At 39.5% G+C, this 18,469-nt stretch overlaps 1 protein-coding gene across 1 annotated transcript; it reads left to right on the top strand.

Moving 5' to 3' along the window:
• The first annotated feature begins 2,850 nt into the window (after positions 1–2,850).
• RAB32 (RAB32, member RAS oncogene family) lies at positions 2,851–17,895 on the top strand. Its single transcript, XM_025384308.1, has 3 exons — positions 2,851–3,349; positions 12,503–12,780; positions 17,397–17,895. The coding sequence occupies exons 1-3, from the start codon at positions 3,100–3,102 to the stop codon at positions 17,544–17,546; spliced, it is 678 nt and encodes a 225-aa protein (XP_025240093.1). The 5' UTR covers positions 2,851–3,099; the 3' UTR covers positions 17,547–17,895.
• The last annotated feature ends 574 nt before the right edge of the window (positions 17,896–18,469 follow it).

Below are 18,469 nucleotides of genomic sequence, written 5' to 3'. Positions count from 1 at the left end.
AAGTGTGAACGCAATCTAAATATCTATGGAAGGATAAATGGATACAAAAAAAAGTGGTATATATTACTAAACACATATGAACTTTTAAATTCGAGAAGCGAATTCTGATCCAAACCACTGTGCTCCTAGACCCTTAGCAGCAACACCTCCTGGGAACTTTTTAGAAATGCAAATTATTTGCCTCACCCTAGATCTGAATCAGAACTCCTCTGTTTTAACAAACCTTGAACACTCAAGTTTGAAAAACATTCATCTAAACCATTATCCTGTCTTTGAATCATTGATCCACAACTTTACCCTGCCTTTAGCGGTGACCTTTTCTAATTTTAAACACCACCCCAGTTCTACCTCTAAAGTCAGTGGAAATTCAGGAGGGCCAGAGAAGGACGAATAATAATAATAATAATAATAATAAATCTATTGTATTACATACATACGGAACAAAATGCTGCACTTTGTCCAAAAATTGGAGGATTTCCATTTTTTTCCCCCAAACTGTACATGGGTTTGGAAGGGCTAATTGGGCAGATATAAAAGCCATGTACTGGTTGGCCATACTTCCTTAGAGGCACATCTGTGGTTTTTCAATAGCTCTTCTAGAAAAAGGTTTTACTCCCACTTTGACTTCTAAATTTTAAAATGCCTCCATCTCTGAAAAATACTTTTCAATAATTGTCAGTTAGAGTGAGGATAGTAGGGTAAGCAGCTGCTTTAGTTTATTTAAGGAAGCGGCCAGAGGATGTCAGCTCCAGGTGTTTCTGAATATTAAGGTGATGGGGTGCATCCCTCAGCTTTATAAATGGAGAAAGCAAGGGGCTGTCCTCCATGTTTCTTCTTTAAAACAAAAACCCACAAGGCTACTACTTTCCAATCGATTTCCTAGGATTTATCTTAGAACATTTATATCTAATCCAAACACTACCAGATGAAGGCTGAAAAAAGATTGTTAGAGAAGTAAAATAAGATGGCTTCAGAGTCCCTGTGTCTTCTTTCTCAAACTCCTTCCATATTTTAAATGCTAAAGCATGATTAGCTTTTAAACAGACTATTGTGTGTGTGTGTGTGTGTGTGTGTGTGTATCTAAGGTATACAACATGATGTTTTGATATAGTGAAATAGTTACTAGAGTTAAGCAAATTAACATGTCCATCATCTCACATAGTTACACAATTTTTTTTCTTTTTTTCTTTTTTTTTTTTTTTTTTTGAGATGATCTTGCTCTGTCGCCCATGTGGAATACAGTGGTGCGACTAAGCTCACTCAGCCTCCTGGGTAGCTGGGACTACAGGTGGGTGCACCACACCCAGCTGCATTTTTTTTTTTTTAATGGTAACAGCACTTATATTCTACTCTCTTAGCAAATTTCTAGTTTACAATACAATATTTTTAACTATAACGGTCATGCTACATTAGATCTTTAGGACTTACTCATCCTATATAACTGCAACTTTGTACACTTTGACCTGAATCATTCTGTTTCTTCCCTGTCCCTGGTAACCACCACTGATTCCATGTATTCTCTCTCTCTCTCTCTCTCTTTGTGTGTGTGTGTGTGTGTGTGTGTGTGTGTGTAAGATTCCACATATAAGTGATATGGCACAGTGGTTTTCTTTTCGTGTCTCGCTTATTTCGCTTAGCATAATGTCTTCCAGGTTTATACATGTTGTTGCAAATGTCAGGGTCGCCTTCTAAAGGCTGACATTCCATTGTGTGTGTGTGTCTGTGCGTCCGTGAATACGCACACGTGCATGCATATGTATATATCACAATTTCTTTATCCATTAATCGTTAACAGACACTGGTTGTTTCCAAATCTTCACAACTGTGAATAATGCTGCATGAACTTGAAAGTGATTTCTATGAGATCCTGATTTCATTTCCTTTGGGTATACACCCAGAAGAGGGATGGCTGGGTCACTGGCTTTAGCAACGATTTTTGCGATATCACACCAAAAGCCCAGGCAACCAAAGCAAACCTAGATAAATGGGACTTCAACTAAAATGCTTCTGCACCGCATAGGAAATAATCAACAAAATGAAAAAAAAAAAAAAAAAAACCGCCTATAGATTGGGAGAAAATATTTGTGAGCCATATATCTGATAAGGGGTTAATATCCAAAATACATTAAGTTCACACAACTTAGCCAAAATAAATAAATTAATTAATAAATCACCCAATTAACTAATGGGCAAAGGATCTGAATGGACTTTTTCAGACGAAGTACAAATGACCAACAGGTATAAGAAAAGGCGCTCAAAATCACTAATGAACAGGGAAATGCAAACCAGAGCCACTAGGTATCTCCACACATCTGCTAGGATGACTTATGAAAAAGATAAGCGATAAGTGTCGGTGATGCGCGGAGCAAGGGAACCCTGTACACTGGTGATGGGAATGTGCACTGGAACAGCCATTACGGAAAACCCTACAGAGGTTCACTCAAAAAGTTAAAAACAGAACTACCAGGCCAGTGTTACCCGTCCTTTGTTAAGTTCAAAGTCACAGTGCCACTTCCTTTCCCATCTAAAGGGGACTGCTGGCGACCCAGGGCAAGGCCCTCAGGTGTGGCTCTCCCTGCGGGGACAGTAGGACAGGATGTGGATTTCCAGGCCAGCGGCTTCCACGTTGGGCCCAGACGCCAGGCCGATCCAGGCCCCGGGCCGGCTCAGCCGCCTCGGCGCCTCCTCAGGGCCCCAGTGAACCTCCGACGCCCACGAAGGCTCCAGGCCGGCTCTCCGGAGGCCCACCAGCGGGCGGCTGGGCCTCCCTCCGCGCCGCGACCGCCAGGAGGCGCCGCCCGGGAGAGGAAGTCCACTTGGGCCCGGCCGGGCTTGGGTGGCGCAGGGAGTGGCGGGAGCCACCTAGCGCAGGGTCCTCCCCAGGCTGGCGCCAGGCCTTGCCCCCTTCCAGCCCCGCCCGGGTCGCGAGCACTGGCGGGTTCCGGGTCCTGTGACCGGTCAGGCGGCGTCAGCGGGCGCGGCAGAGGACGGGCCGGCCTCGGGGGAGTTTCCGCGGCCGCCGGGGGCGGGGCGGGAGAGCGCGAGGCCGGGCGGGAGGCCAGACTCGGAGCCCCAGCACGCCGGACAGCCGCAGCGCTCATGGCGGGCGGGGGAGCCGGGGACCCCGGCCTGGGGGCGGCTGCCGCCCCGGCGCCCGAGACCCGCGAGCACCTCTTCAAGGTGCTGGTTATCGGCGAGCTTGGAGTGGGCAAGACCAGCATCATCAAGCGCTACGTCCACCAGCTCTTCTCCCAGCACTACCGGGCCACCATCGGGGTGGACTTCGCCCTCAAGGTCCTCAACTGGGACAGCAGGACTCTGGTGCGCCTGCAGCTGTGGGACATCGCGGGTAAGCGCGGCCGCTAGTTTCCCACTCCAGAGCCCAGCCGGGCCGCCCGGCTCCTCTCTGCCTCTTTACTTTTTCTTCTCTGCCTGAACTCGTCTGCCTGGGTACGTTTAGAAGAGAGAGGCCAAATCCAAGGGCGAGATGCGATGGACGCGGTCGGCTGGACTCGGTGGGGCCCGGAGGATGGGATGGGCAGTAGGAGCTGGAGCAGGTCCTGCACGCCAGAGGGAGGCGAGGAGGCCAGGGGGCCTTTTCCAGAAGTTTGAACTCTGAATAATGCAAGTGTATCATAGATACACCAGGACTAGTTGGGAAGGCTGACTTGAAGCGGGCCGGCGCCTCTCAGCCTCAACTCAAGTTCAGAGGGATTGGGTGACTTACCTGAAGCTGCACTCCTAGTTAGTGACACCACCAAGACCAAAAGTCAGGTTCATTTCCAGATCATTTTCCATCACCCGCCTTGGCTCTGAAACTGGCCTTTGTGAGGGAAACTCCATTCCTCAAATACTTTGCTCTCCTCGGAAGCCCAGGACAGACACTCCGTGAAGATATGGGAAAGCTTTTCTGAAACTTTACGCTCACCTCTTCCTCTCTTCCTAAACCAACACCTAGTCCCATCCCTGATGCCCTCGCCCCCATCACTCCTTAATACACTGTTTCTCTGCCATTTGCTTTCACTTGTTCTGTTTGAGGGGGTACATTTCCCTCTGCTCTGATTTATGAACACTGGAACTTTGCCTGCTGTAGTGGTTGGGAGTGGGCGTTTTAAGATGATGTTAACTATTGGAAAGTTCATAGAAATGGTACCAAGCCAAGCGCCAATGGCTCACGCTTGTAATCCCAGCACTTTGGAAGGCCTAGGCTGGAGGATCCCGTGAGCACAGGAGTTCGAGACCAGCCTGGGCTGTTAGTGAGACCCTGTCTCTACAACATACATACATACAAAAATTAACCAGGCGTGGTCATGCGTGCCTGTAGTCCCAGCTACTCAGGCGCCTGAGGCAGGAGGATCACTTGAGCCTAAGAGAGGTCAAGGCTTCGGTGAGCTGTGTTCTCGCCACTGTACCCCAGCCTGGTCAACAGAGTGAGACCCTATCTCGGAAAAAATAAATAAATAAATAAAGTGCCAAAATTACTCTGTTCAATCACTACAGGTGTTAAGAAGCTCAGTCTGCAATAGAGCATTAGAATGGGAGCTGGTTTAGGGTTAGAGGATGCCCGAGGCCACCCTTCATTCTACAGTTCACAGAAGCCCATAGAGGGTATAGCTACCTGGCTGATAGCAGAGTTGGGGGGTGCGGATCACAGGTCTACTGTCTGTCTGCCAGGTAGTGCTCTTGTCATTTATAGCTTGTTACTTAACAAAGAGTATTAAATAATTGTAACCTATAACTCATTCATTTAAGAGCACATTTCTCTCCCTCAGATAGGAGAATACATGTATGCATCTCAGTCCCTCAGAGAAAAGGAGTAATCAGCCGGGGACTCAGCTTTTTGTTGTTGTTTGTTACCAAAAGCCAAAAGTTCGTTTGAAAAGTCATCTTTGAAGCCAGAGACTTTTTCGAAATACTTCCTGCTGTTGCACAGAACCCTAATGAGCAGTATTTCTGCTTCTTGACAAAGTCATGGATTCTAAAGGTTGCCTTACCATGTGACGGTCATTCTCCAGGAATCTGCAGCATAGCTGAGGATTTTCACAAAGATGGTTTAAAACTTTGCTTAGAAGGGTGATTGACCTTGCCTTACTCTTTACGTAAATTGTGGCATTTTGTTATTAGATGATAATTGGGTCCTACTGCTAGTAAATTAGTATGAGTAACTAGATTTTTAAGAGTTTATAGTTAGAGACTTGAGAAAGTAAAAGCAGGAGTAAGATATAAATTTTCTTTCTGGTATCACCTCTTCTTTTTTTATTAATCACAGACCTCGAATGACAGGAAGGGGTCATATCCAGTTTTTGTCAGATTCTGATACGTCTGCCTAGATGGGATATCCTTGCACTTTTCACTAAATCCAAAGCTTGAGTTTTACCAGGAAGGAAAACAGAAGTTTAAGATCTCCAAAAGGGATTTCTGGATGTTAGATATTGTTTCAACAAGTATTGTTGTCCCATACAGCAAGTACAGACCAGCAATTTACAAAATTAGAGGTAAATTTATAGAAATGATTAGGCTCACATTATAAGTAAGATTTTCAGAGATAGAATTTTAGTATAAGGAAAGTGAGGGAGAAAAATAGCTTAGTGAGAGACCAAAAAACAAACAAAAAAACTGTTTTAGAGACCAAAAAAAGCAAAACAAAAAAACCTTAGCCTAAAGTTTGGAGAACTGTATTACTAACTGTTTGGTTTGAATATTTGAGCTACTAGTGAATCTCAGCTCATACCATTTGAATTAAGTAATGATGATGTCATGAAGGCCAAGTGAAGGCTGCTTCACAAACTTCCCCCATGGCTAAGCATACTTGCCTTATGTAGTAACAAAGTTGGATCATATTTAATTCTCAAATAATAGAAATATTCTTTGATTGCAAAATAGTAGGTAGAGCCAGTTACTTGCCATAACTAAGTTAAGGTGTGGTGTTTTTACTAGTTAGGTCTTTTTTTTTTTTTTTTTTTTTTTGGTTGCTTTAGTGAGAGGGCAAGATAGTAAAGAAATTATGACAAATCTCTATCCTTGAAAGCTTTGGCAAGTACGATAGACTGGAATTATCAAATGTTTTCTATACATGTAGCCAAGCAGATTCAGTTGAACTCTTCAAGTTAAGAACCATTGTGATCCTCGGATACATGAATGTGTTCTTATGGCATTGAAGGAATCTGGCTTTAAAATACAGATGCAGTTTAGTGCAGTTTTTGTGTAAGACCATTGCAGTCTCTTAACTCACACATGCTTTGGGACTGCTGCTCAAAACGTAACTGAATTCATATAAATGATATTTACCCAAGCATAAAATGCATGCTTGGAAGATATAAACTGTATAATCTATGCCTAAACTTATTTTCCATCATTTTGATTCCCATCCAAAATAGAACGTGGATCCTGATTGCCTTGCTCCATCTTATACTTTGTCAGTTAGTATACCTAGTAATCTCCCTTTGTCTTTTTTTTCATAACTCTCCTATAATCCTTCATGAGCAAGAATCTGGAATATTACCTCTTGATACTTTCCTGATTTTAAAGGTAGTTTTCAGTCACATATACACATATTTCTAATTATAAAGAAGCCGTGCTTTGAGGAATTAGTCTGTGTAATTATTTGTAGTCTCCATCTTAAACACAGATACTGCAGTTAAGTTTCCAGTGTTTATTGGTGGCTGATTACATACCAAGTCATTTACAAGGCTTTTTAAAATTTTTGTTACATATGGGTAATCTGGCTCTTGTACAATCTTGCCATCCTCAGCCTTATTCAAGCTCAATTGTTGTGCTGAATTATAAGCGAAGCCAACTGGCCCATTTACATCTGTAAATCTTTCACTGTTCCTGAGTCCTGAGACACCTTTGAGTGCCGCAGTCTGGGCTATCCATTCACAATTGTCCAGGCAGGCAGCTGGTCAGCATAATAACATATTTGTATTACTGCACATGGAAATTCCCCTGATAATGGCAGTCCTATTGCCCTTCCCTTTTGAATGTGTTACCATCCTTCATTGCCTCAATTAGCCCTCATAAGCTAAAAGATGCTCAGGTTACTAGTAGAGATAGTAGAGCACTGATAGGAAGTTCTACAACTTTCATTTGCTCTCAGCCATTTGCCATTCTACCTTTTGAGTTGAATGAATTATAGGTTTTAGTGGTCCTGTAATCTAAACACAGAAAGGTATAGTAACTTGTGTGGAGACAGGTTTCATGACTCACATATGAAAGCAATACACTTTTAAAAGGATAGCAGAATTTTGGTTTATTGGTGTCAAAACAGCATCACAAATACTTTTCAAAATTTCCAAATGTCCTGGTTATCATGAAATTAGTCATGTGTATGTTATCTTGACCTTCCAATTTTCTTAAATATGAAATTTTCAGCAAGTCTCATTCTGTAATAAATGTACCCAGGATTTTGTTTTTAGTCAGATATGATGGGGACATCAGATCAGGAGATGGATTGCCATTGGAAAGATAGTTTATCATAGTTCCCAAGAGTGGGGGCACATTATGCCACACCACTTGAGGCCACAGGGAAAAGCAGCAGGGTTGGTCATGAGAAAGGAGGAGCAAGGAAAATGCATGGGCTGGAGCTTTTACTGTGGCTTTTGCAGGAAGGAACCAGTGAGGTAGGGTAGGCAAGCTGAGCAAGTTGAGGATTGGCTAGTTTGAATAATTTTGGTGTACTCTGGGTGATAGGAGTAGTCTCTAGTTGTCCAGTATTGGGCTGTGGGGTGATTTGGGACAGGGGATAGTGTCCCAGACTGCAGGATCCTGGTGCAAGGAAGCAGGTAGTATGGATTTAGGATTGATGGGCTGACTGATATGGTGTGCATGTCAGAGGTATGCTCCAAGATAGCTCCTTTGCTGTCTCTAGAAATTAGCTACCCGTGGGAGGATCAGTCCCTCCCCAGGCCTGCAATGCCCCAAGTGGTCAAAACGTCATAAAGTATAGAAAAAACACCATTAATACGTATTCCTAGGCACTTACTAAAGATTGAGAGATTAAAGTACTCTTCCAAAGAAGGAAAATTTGAAGATCTCAGATTAAGTATTTCCTTAAAATAATAAGGATTTCACACTAAATCAACACTTAAGTAGTGGGCCACGTCCACAAGTTTAAGTTGTCTTAGGTTTGTAGAGCTCTTCTCTTGGATGGTGAAAGAAGTGCATAGATACAAATTTGGGGAGACTTCTGGAGGGTGAGACAAAAGAGCAAGCTAAAGTTGTTTTAGAATTCTATTCAATTATATTTTCAAAAGTTTTTTGTGCTTTTTAATAGTTGAGTAGGCTATAAACATCTAGTCTTTTCACTGTTCTTTCACGGACCTTGAGAAAGACAGACCAATGTGAAAATAAATGGATGGCAAGGGTTTAGTTTAAGGCTCCAACAAAGTCTTTCTAACTAACAGATGCCCATGTATTCTCCTCTTCCCCATGATTTTCACTCACTTTTATCCCGATATTTTTCTTAAGCATCATCTGCAGTGGTTTTCCTATTTTTTTTCTTCATTCAGTTTTGTTACTCTTTTACTTTACAGATTTATTTAATCTGGGTTTCAAAAGGTGGTAGATGAGCAAAAAAGATACTTTGTACATGATTTAAGTTAGTTTTACAACTGGAGGAACTTAGCATATCTATGTGTTGTAAATCTTTGAAGCAACATAGTTAAATATAAATATAGGTTACACCTACTTAGGTTTTTGGAGAGCAACCCTTAATTTTATGTTACAATTATTATTTTAAATTCATCTTATCTTTTCCCACTCCCTAATTAAACCTCATGTGTTTTGGAAATTTTTGTTTTTTAACTCGCTTTACCATTTCTGAAGCATTAATGGATTAATTAAGAATTTATTAAAAAGAGATTACAAATTCATTAAAATAGAAAGTATATTTTGCTATTATTTTAGAAAACAAACTGTTTCCCTACATACATGGTATTGGCCTTTTGATGCTGGGTTATTTACATTTTATTCCCATTGCTGTCTGGATTCAGTGATTATAGAATATATAGAAAATCGGTATAACATTCAAATTATAATACGGGAACCTAAAATATCAATGTTAGAGCCAGGAGGACTTAGTGATCCCTACAGATCCCTGAGACCAGTTGGCATAGTTAAGCCAAAAAAGTTTCTTGCCTGAGGTTGCTTGAATGTTGGGTGCTTAGCATTTTGAATCCCTGGCATAGTTAGACTTTTATCAAGTTTGTTTTTCTCTGCAAACCATTTTTACAATTACAAGGTAGAGCACATAACGAGCTAATAGTTTAAAGCTTTCACATGTTTAATTGGCACCATTTTTAAAAAGAATACTCAGGCTTTCATCATGCGGTAAACTTGTGGAGCACTCAATAATAGCTGACATTTATGCAGGGCTTACCTGGCATTTTACACTGTTTTGAACTTGAAGTATAACTTAACATGCATAGACCACCTCCACTTCAAGATATAAAATATTCTTAGCCTTCTAAAACAGAAATCAGCTACTTTTTCTATAAAGGGCCTGACAAATATTTTAGGTTTTGTAGGCCATTTCATGTATGTGGCCACTATTCAACTCTGCCATCGTAGTACAAAAACAGACATAGACAACATGTAAACAAATAAGGGTAACTGAATTCCAGTAAAACCTTTTTTAGCTGGATTAGGTCATTGGCTGTAGTTCATCAAACTGCCCTGGAAGACTTAGGCAGGAACTAAGTTTAACCCTCTCAGTTACCCTCGAAGGGAGGTATTATTTTGTATACTTTTATGGAGGTATAATTGACATACAATAAGCAGTACAATTTGAAAAGTTTTTGCATCACTGTAGTCAATATTTCAAATATTTTCATCATCGCAAAAGTGTTCTTCTCTTGCCCCTTTGGAATATATACCCTGCCTTTCCCAAGGCAACCATTTATCTGCTTTCTCTTACTGTATTGTCATAGTTTGCACTTTTTACAATTTGATATGAATGAACTCATGTAACATTACCCACTTGCGCTCTGACCTGGCTTCTTTTACAAAGCATAATGATTTTGAGATACATTCATGTTTTTGCTTGTATCCATGGTTTTGTTCCTTTCCTTTCTATTGTTGAGCTGTATTTCGTTGTATAACTAGATGATAGTTTATCCATTAATCTGTTGATTGACATTTGATTTGGCATCTGTGAACATAATGAAAGTGACTTTGAGAGTTCAAGTTGTCCACATCCTGGTCAACACTTGGTGTATTCAGACTTCTTAATTTTAGCCATTCCTGTGGGAGTGAAGTGTCAAGTTGTGATTTAAATTTGCATTTCCCCAGTGACTAATGATGTTGAACATCTTTTCCTGTGCTTATTTTTTTTTTCATCACATACATTTTCTGGCAAACTGTTCCAATCTTTTGCTTACATTATTAATTTTTTTATCTTCTTCTTTGGGAGTCTTGAGAGTTTATATATTCTGGGTATAAGCCCTTTGTCAGATAAACAGTTTGCATTTTTTCTCCCAGCCATTGCCTTTTGTTTTCACTTACTTAACCAAGTAATTGACACTTTTGATTTGCCATATAGTGTGGTTGTTTAAAAAGTACACTCTGATGTCAGGACTGCCACCAAATTTTGAATCCTAATCTTGGGAACTAAAGAAAATTAATATTTTTAAGCCACAGGATCTTCTTCTAAATTACTTGTCATAAACATTTCTGATTTTCTTATGCTTTACCAGAAAGGTTATATGAGTAAATATTTAAATAAGACTCACTAGTAAAAGGAAATACTTGAAATTTAAAGATCATTCCCCTCCCCCCCAAAAAAATAGTCACTAAAGTTTAACAGCTCTTTGTTAACTTCTAGGTTTCTGACTGCTCTTTTACTAGTTTGACACCCCACTCTCTTTTCTAAATTAAAGATATAGCCCAAAGGAATACTTTATTACCATGTAATTATCTTGAAATCTTACTTTTTCAATTTCCTAATTTAAGACTATCTTATCTTGTTGCTTAGTCCTTTCATATTCAATAATTAAAATATATGAAAATGGAAGTGGTTGGTAGTGTGTGCACTGCATTTGAAATTGGAATCTGAATCATTTCAATGCGTATGTAGTCTTTCTGCAGAATAGTGATTTTGAACAGTTGGCATATCATCGAAGTTTTTATAAATGTCAGCATTATGGCCAATGAACTATATAGTTGGTCAAATTTACATTACAATAATATATGAACATAATATTAGGGTTTTTTATGTGACCATTTGTTACAGTAAAATTTAGACCTTTGGACTATTACAATACAGCTTCAGTTAAACCATGTGAGGAGTCATCACAAAACAAACCTTAACTTTATCCATTTACATTTGGCCATTGTTTTATTCTTCCATTATTCCCTAAAACAATATATAAAATTATATTGCATTGTAGAGTTTGGAGAAGGAAGAATTTTATATTTTGGGGTATCTTTGCATCTGTGCAGATAAAATGTATCAATAAAATGTAGATAAAGCCGGTTGCTCATGTGTTTCAAGAGGAAAGTGTTTTTATCATAAAACAGAGTGATACATCTCCGATGTGCATTGATTGCCAATCATTTTTCCTTCACACTGTAGTCAGTAACTAAGTCAAGGCAACTGCACGATAGTTCAGAAAGGCTAGCATCCCACTTCTATAGGTGTGGGGGAGTCAGAAGACCTGAATTCTAGTCCGGTATTCTTTAGTGAGTGATACTGTAATCCTAGCCAAGCATCCCTTTGCCTGTTGTTACATCTGTCAGATGAAAAGAAGGATTTTCCTATGCCAAAGATTAGTACAACAGCAGATAGTAAGAGAATGCTTTGCAAAGTCCCATATAATGTACAAAGCAGATTTTTCCCAAAGTGTTTGACATAAGTTAAATTATTTTATAAGTACAATGATATTTGAAGAACCCTGGAATTGATTCTTCTTGTAACAACACAACCAGTTGTGCTTTTTGTTCTGAAATAGATTTTCATGTGTCTGCTACTTACAGGGGTGAAATCTTGCATATTGCATCAGAAGTGGGTATGGGCTAGAGATATGAAGGAGAGATGAGTTGAGAACATGAGCTACTTTATCTCATGTCGAGCCTTAATCTATTGGACTAGCATGTTACCCACTGCACTTATCTCCTTCCTACAGGCTTCATTTCTTCTATTCTTGTCTCTTCTTCCTCTACTTCCAGCTTTGTGTTTTCCTTTAGTGCCTCTCTTCTCTTAAACTAAGGGGAGAGGAGTTGGAGTAAATGACAGACTTTGTAGCTTTAAATATTATCATATTGGTTTTATGGAGAATATGTCATACAGAACATAAAACTAATTCATTATGTACTTAAACCAAATTATCAGACACATCTGCTATATAGGTCATCGTCTGTATGGATAGCCTTAATCACACCAGGTTATGCTGCTATGGAATGGAAGATATTTGTTCACAGTATTGCTGTTGGGGTAAAAGGAGTTATACTTAAATGTAAACTCTGTCTGAATTACAAGTTTTTATTTTTTTCCTATATTTATGTCTAGGGCAGGAGCGATTTGGCAACATGACCCGAGTATACTACAAGGAAGCTGTTGGTGCTTTTGTAGTCTTTGATATATCAAGAAGTTCTACATTTGAGGCAGTCTTAAAATGGAAAAGTGATCTGGATAGTAAAGTTCATCTTCCAAATGGCAGCCCTATCCCTGCCGTCCTCTTGGCTAACAAATGTGACCAGAACAAGGACAGTAGCCAGACTCCTTCCCAGATGGACCAGTTCTGCAAAGAACATGGCTTCGCCGGATGGTTTGAAACTTCTGCAAAGGTGAGATCTGCTTTGCTTATGTATCTTTTGCTTTCTAGCTCATAAATCTAGGCTGTAACGCTAAAGTATTTAGATGTATTTATGTGAGTGGTGTTTGAAAGTCTGGAAAATGAGAAGTGTAGCATGGATGTGTTATAGCTTCTTTCAGTCCACAACAGTACTGTTTTCCAAATTGGCTAATGGCTAATAGAAGGGCAGATTTTCCATAAAAACAAAAAGAGTTATTTAGAGCAAAAAGCAAATGACATTAAAAACCAGAGTTTTTAACTGAGGTACTTCTCATGCAACTGGAGTGGATGGGGGTATTGTCAAGCACAAGAATTTTTGATTTTTGCAAAAGGCTAAATGAATAGGAAGATGCCTCTGGTGAAGATGTGTGTCACATGCAGGACCATGTGAAAAGATCAGAGAGGAGATTTATTCAGATGATGTTTGAAGAGTTTTAGGTTAACTGTGTATGAAAGATTTGAAACAGCTGGAAAGTATCAACATTTGTGGTATGCTTCATAAATAGTAGAGTGAGAATTTTTTCTTTTGTCGATTATGGAAAGCTGAATAAAATATTTTCTGAAGGAAAAAATAAAACAGTAAGTTGGCTTTCAAAAATTTTAACAGTCTAGTGACCGGGCATGGTGGCTCCTGCCTGTTTCCTAGCACTCTGGGAGGCTGAGGCGGGCGGATTGGGCAGATCACTCGAACTGGGAGTTCGAGACCAGCCTGGGCAACATGGCAAAACCCTGTCTCTACCAAAAAATACAAAAAGTAGCTGAGCATGGTGGTGCATGCCTGTGGTCCTAGCTTCTCGGGAGGCTGAGGCGGGATGATCACTTGAGTCTGGGAGGCAGAGGTTGCAGTGAGCCAAGATCACACCACTGCATTCCAGCCTGGGTGACAAAGTGAGACCCCATCTCAAAAAAAAAAAAAAAAAAAATTCTTAACAGTCTGGATATAGAAAAAAGGTGAAAATAATACATATATGAAATGTTTGGAGGGGAGTTGCATGCATTGGAAGTTTCATATAAGGGGGTTAGTGACAGTCCGATTTATGTAAGAATGATGAAATGTTTGAAAAATTCTGTAATGACAGATAAACATTATACCATAAATTTGTTGAAATCTTAACACAGTTCTAGCTTTTAGTTTATGTTCTGTGGATTTCGTGTGTGTGTTTATGTGTGTTTTTATATACGTTTGCACGTATGTATGTATCACTGTTCCTCCAAATCACCCACCTCATTCTGGGTATTTATTATCAGATTAGGTTTAACTCTACTAGAAACTTACCCTTAGAGTAAAAAAACTACTTGATGCCCATCATGATCTGCGGGATAAAAGCAAAGCAATGAGAGACTGCACAAAAGAGAGACTGCTCCAAAAATATTGAGCAATGATGGAGTGACTGGGAAAAAAAAAAGACTGTTTATTGGAGGCAGAAATGTAGACTCCTAAGCTAGAGGCTAATTGTTTGAATAAATATAGCATCTTAAAATTTCCTTCTTTAAATAAAACAGTGGTAGAGGAAACCCAGGGGTGCTATGTGAGCACTTAACCTGACATGAAGAAGAAAATCACAGAAAGAAAGCCTTCTTATAGAGAAGGTACCTCAGCCTCCCAAGAAGCTAGGACCACAGGCATGTGCCACCATGCCCAGCTACTTTTTGTATTTTTGGTAGAGACAGAGTTTTGCCATGTTGCCCAGGCTGGACTCGAACTGCTGAGCTGGAGCAATCTGCCCACCTCAGCCCCCCAAAGTGCTAGGATTACAGACATGTTCTTCTGGACACTCATGCCCTCTGTCTGCTCTGTATGCCTATTGGGTGATTTGCTCTGCTTCCCAGCTTTGCTGTAAAAAGACCAAAAAAAAAAAAAAAAAAAAAAAGACAGTAAATGTAACTGCTTATGCGAGTGTACATTTTGGTAGAGGAGTTTTATAAATTATAGACAAAATTCTCCTTTAGGCTTTATTTAATCTTTCGGGTAATAAATCCAGATTTGCCCCCAGATGTAAGACGTCACGTGACTAGTAGCTTGTGACTGTGAAGTCATCGGTTTCATTTTATTTATGGATACGATTACACGCAGAGGTGAAAGGTGAAGCACTGTTTAAAAGTTTCAAATTTGCTCTGTGTTTCCCTACAAATATAGTAGAAGCAGCTTCTGTAGAATTTCTTTAGCAGTAAACCAGGGGTGTTCCAAGAGAATAACAGTAATAAAAAATTAGGTTAAAAATCTTAGATTTAAGGCTTAAAGTACTGCCTAAATGTCACTAGTAGGTACACTTCTGAGCTGGCCAGCAGCTGACTTCAGATCTGACTTTTGCTTGAACTGCAGTCATCTGAATTTCACTAGGAATACAGGCAAAAGATAACTTTTGCAAATACATTTCATCATTTCACCTTTATGGCAAATAATGGATTTCTAATATAAAACTTTAATAATGTTAACATATGGGAATTACATTAACATGTGACTACACTGACATTGGAATTTTAACCAGTTGCTTCCACATACAGTTAGAGAATTTTATAATTATTTGCTATAATGGAGATAGCTGAGACTGAATGTCACTTGGACGTTCAAAAGATCAATACTTGAATTAAAGTTAACACTTATCTTGGGGGTGGAGGCCAAAAATAACTAAAAAGCTGGTTTCAGTGCTGTGAAAGATGCCTGTACGTAGCCTAGCTCTTTTAGGTTACTTGTTGTCTGATAAAGGCTTTACAAATAAGGAAAAAGGCTGCAGTGAACCTTGTAGCATTGGATTGGATTAGACATTAATATGAGCTTCAGGTTTCATATGTGTGTGTGTGTGTGTGTGTAAGAGTATCTGCATATATATGTGAGAATGTGTGTAGGTGTATGTATGTATACACACATATGTGTAAACAGATGAAGTTGATATAGATGCATGTGTGTACCATACTAGCCATACCTGCTGAGAGGGCTTAAAAGCAATGACACCACGGAACCAATTAACTTACCGAGTGCTCAAAATTCGGTTTTTAAATATCATTCTCCAGTAAAAAGAATGGGAATCCCTGGAGTAATGCCTGATTTCAGGGCGGGTGGGACAAGGAAAGTAAAGATGTGCCTGTGATATTTTGTTGTGCGAGAAACTAAGGAAGTACTCACGAAATGATAGGGACGTGTCACAAAGATACAGGATACTGCCATACAAGCTCCAAACATGTAAGACAATTTGAGCACCAAAGTAAATAATTTCTGTAATGGGTTCAACTTACAGAGTAAACTAATAATCCATGATAGAAATGAACAAATGAATAAATAAATGAGGGAGAAGGGAACCTCTTTCTAACAGTAGAATTCCAGCTAATAAATGTAGAAGGAATGGCAGAAATAAAAAGTCACCATTAAACACCACAGTGATGACTGTTGTAGGGAGGAATTAATTGATGCTAACATTAGTGGGGGAAAGTGTGGTAAGAAACAGGATATTGACATATTTGCACTAAGTACAAAGGGAAAAATAATAACTTTTCTGTGGAGAAACCTGTCAAAAACAACTTTAAGCAGTGTGCTTCCTGATAAACTGTGCAGGGTACATCACTTGTGTTTTATTTCTGCCAAAAATATATAAGTTGAATTTAATGATAAGGAAACATCAGACATCGCAGATGGAGGTATATTCACCAGCCAGTGCTCTCTGAGTGTGTCAAGGTCATGAAAAGCAAGGAGACTGAGGAACTGTTCCAGAGTAAAAGAGACCCCGGGGCGACAACAGTGAAGTACAGCCTGTGATCCTACATCTGAAATAGGGCATTGAAATAATTGACCCAATTTGAGTAAGCTTGTTAGACTAACACTGATACTACACTACTGTATAATTTCCTGATTTTGATAGTTGTATTCTGGTTATCTAAGATGTTAATATTTGAGAAATATGTGTGAATGGTAGGAATGTTCACTATTTTTGCAATATTTTAGTAAATCTGAAATTATTTAAAAATGAACAGTTAAATATTTTTTAAAATAAGCACAGTTTTTTCAATGTGTTACTTACCGTGTGTTTAATGATAACTTATAATTCAGTCACACAAATGCTGTAACAGCTAATAATTCCTTAGGGTGTCCTTAATGGATGTTGCACTGACAACATTGTTTCAGGCTAATTTATACATGACAACTAAAAGGAATAATTTGTACTTAGAGATGGAGAAGTGACATGATACATTTATCATATTTTAATGTGGTTTGAGCCCTTTCAATTTTTTTTCACAGTGTATCCTGACTGCTTGAATTAGATATTCAAGGGCCGGAATTTTTTTTATTTGGAATGGCTTCATTATATGAATTGCAGCCCAGAGCAAAGATTCATTTTCAACTATCGAGATAGCTCATTGAACCTCAGTGGCAAAGGTTTAAGATAGGAACATCAAAAAAGGTGTCCTTCATAAAAATAAGGGAATTCTTTCCATCACCACATTATTCTTCAACATTCAGCTCTAAGTGGGCACACACTTTAGTGTTAGAGGAAAGTAGCTGTGCACTTGCAATGCCACCTCTGACAAATTTTTCTGGTACCATTCATACTGTTAATGCCTTATTCTAGGAATTAATTCTAAAATTTAACCCTGTTCTTCCTTTCTGCATTACAGGATAACATAAATATAGAGGAAGCTGCCCGGTTCCTAGTGGAGAAGATTCTTGCAAACCACCAAAGCTTTCCTAATGAAGAAAACGATGTGGGCAAAATTAAGCTAGATCAAGAGACCTTGAGAGCAGAGAGCAAATCCCAGTGTTGCTGATAGGGCTTCTGCTTCTCTCGTGTGTGCCTCAGCTCTGAAGAAGTTCCTGAGAATGGGTTATGGATGTCATGTTAGCTGTGAGTCTTCCCACAGGTGGCACTTCAAAAGGCAGCACCACTGAGTGCCTGCACTTATTTGAAAATGGAACTTTGGGAGAAGTATCCCTGCCAGTGGCTCTGTAACTTAACAGATGACAATTAGGCTTTTGTCATTGTCGCCATCATATGGAAGATAATGTTTACATCCTTTTAAACATCTTTTTATATGACAGTTCCTTAGGATTTGGTAAGCCTTCCAAGTTGTAGCTTTTAATGTAAGTGCTAGGGTGGTAATAAAATGTTACCTCCAGTCTTATGGTCATTTTGAGTCTATATTTTTGCCATCTTATTGTATCCTCACTTTTTAGGGGGGGTTTTAGATTCTATTAGCCACAAAGGCTTGAGGTTTCTCTTTAGCAATTTTCTATTCAAAACTTTGGAAAGGCCAGGTATGGTGGCTCATGCCTATAATCCCAGCACTTTAAGAAGGTGAGGCAGGAAGATCACTTCAGCCCAGGAGTTTGAGGGCACAGTGAGCTATGACTGTACCACGGCACTCCAGCCTGAGCAACAGAGTGAGAACCTCTTAAAACAAGACAAACCTTTTGAAACTTTGTGTAAAATTATTTTCCTTACATATAATTTACCCATTCATAGCTGGTGTGGCATGTGGTCACTCTTCTTAAGTACATTAAAATGACCTTAATGACTGAAAAAGTACTCACAGCACATCTGTATTATGGATGTTTCCCTCTGGATATGGTTACTACCCCTTGGAAACTATATAAATGAGCATTTCTTCTTTTCTCTCCCTAGTCCTTTCTCTCTTCTCTTTTTCCTGTTTATGTTCATCACTGAAGGCCTATGTGATATGATGGTTGCAAT

Source organism: Theropithecus gelada, chromosome 4, assembly GCF_003255815.1.
Source record: "Theropithecus gelada isolate Dixy chromosome 4, Tgel_1.0, whole genome shotgun sequence".
Lineage (NCBI taxonomy): Eukaryota > Metazoa > Chordata > Mammalia > Primates > Cercopithecidae > Theropithecus > Theropithecus gelada.
Note: the sequence above shows the minus strand (reverse complement) of the source record. Positions and strands in the feature narration are given on the sequence as shown.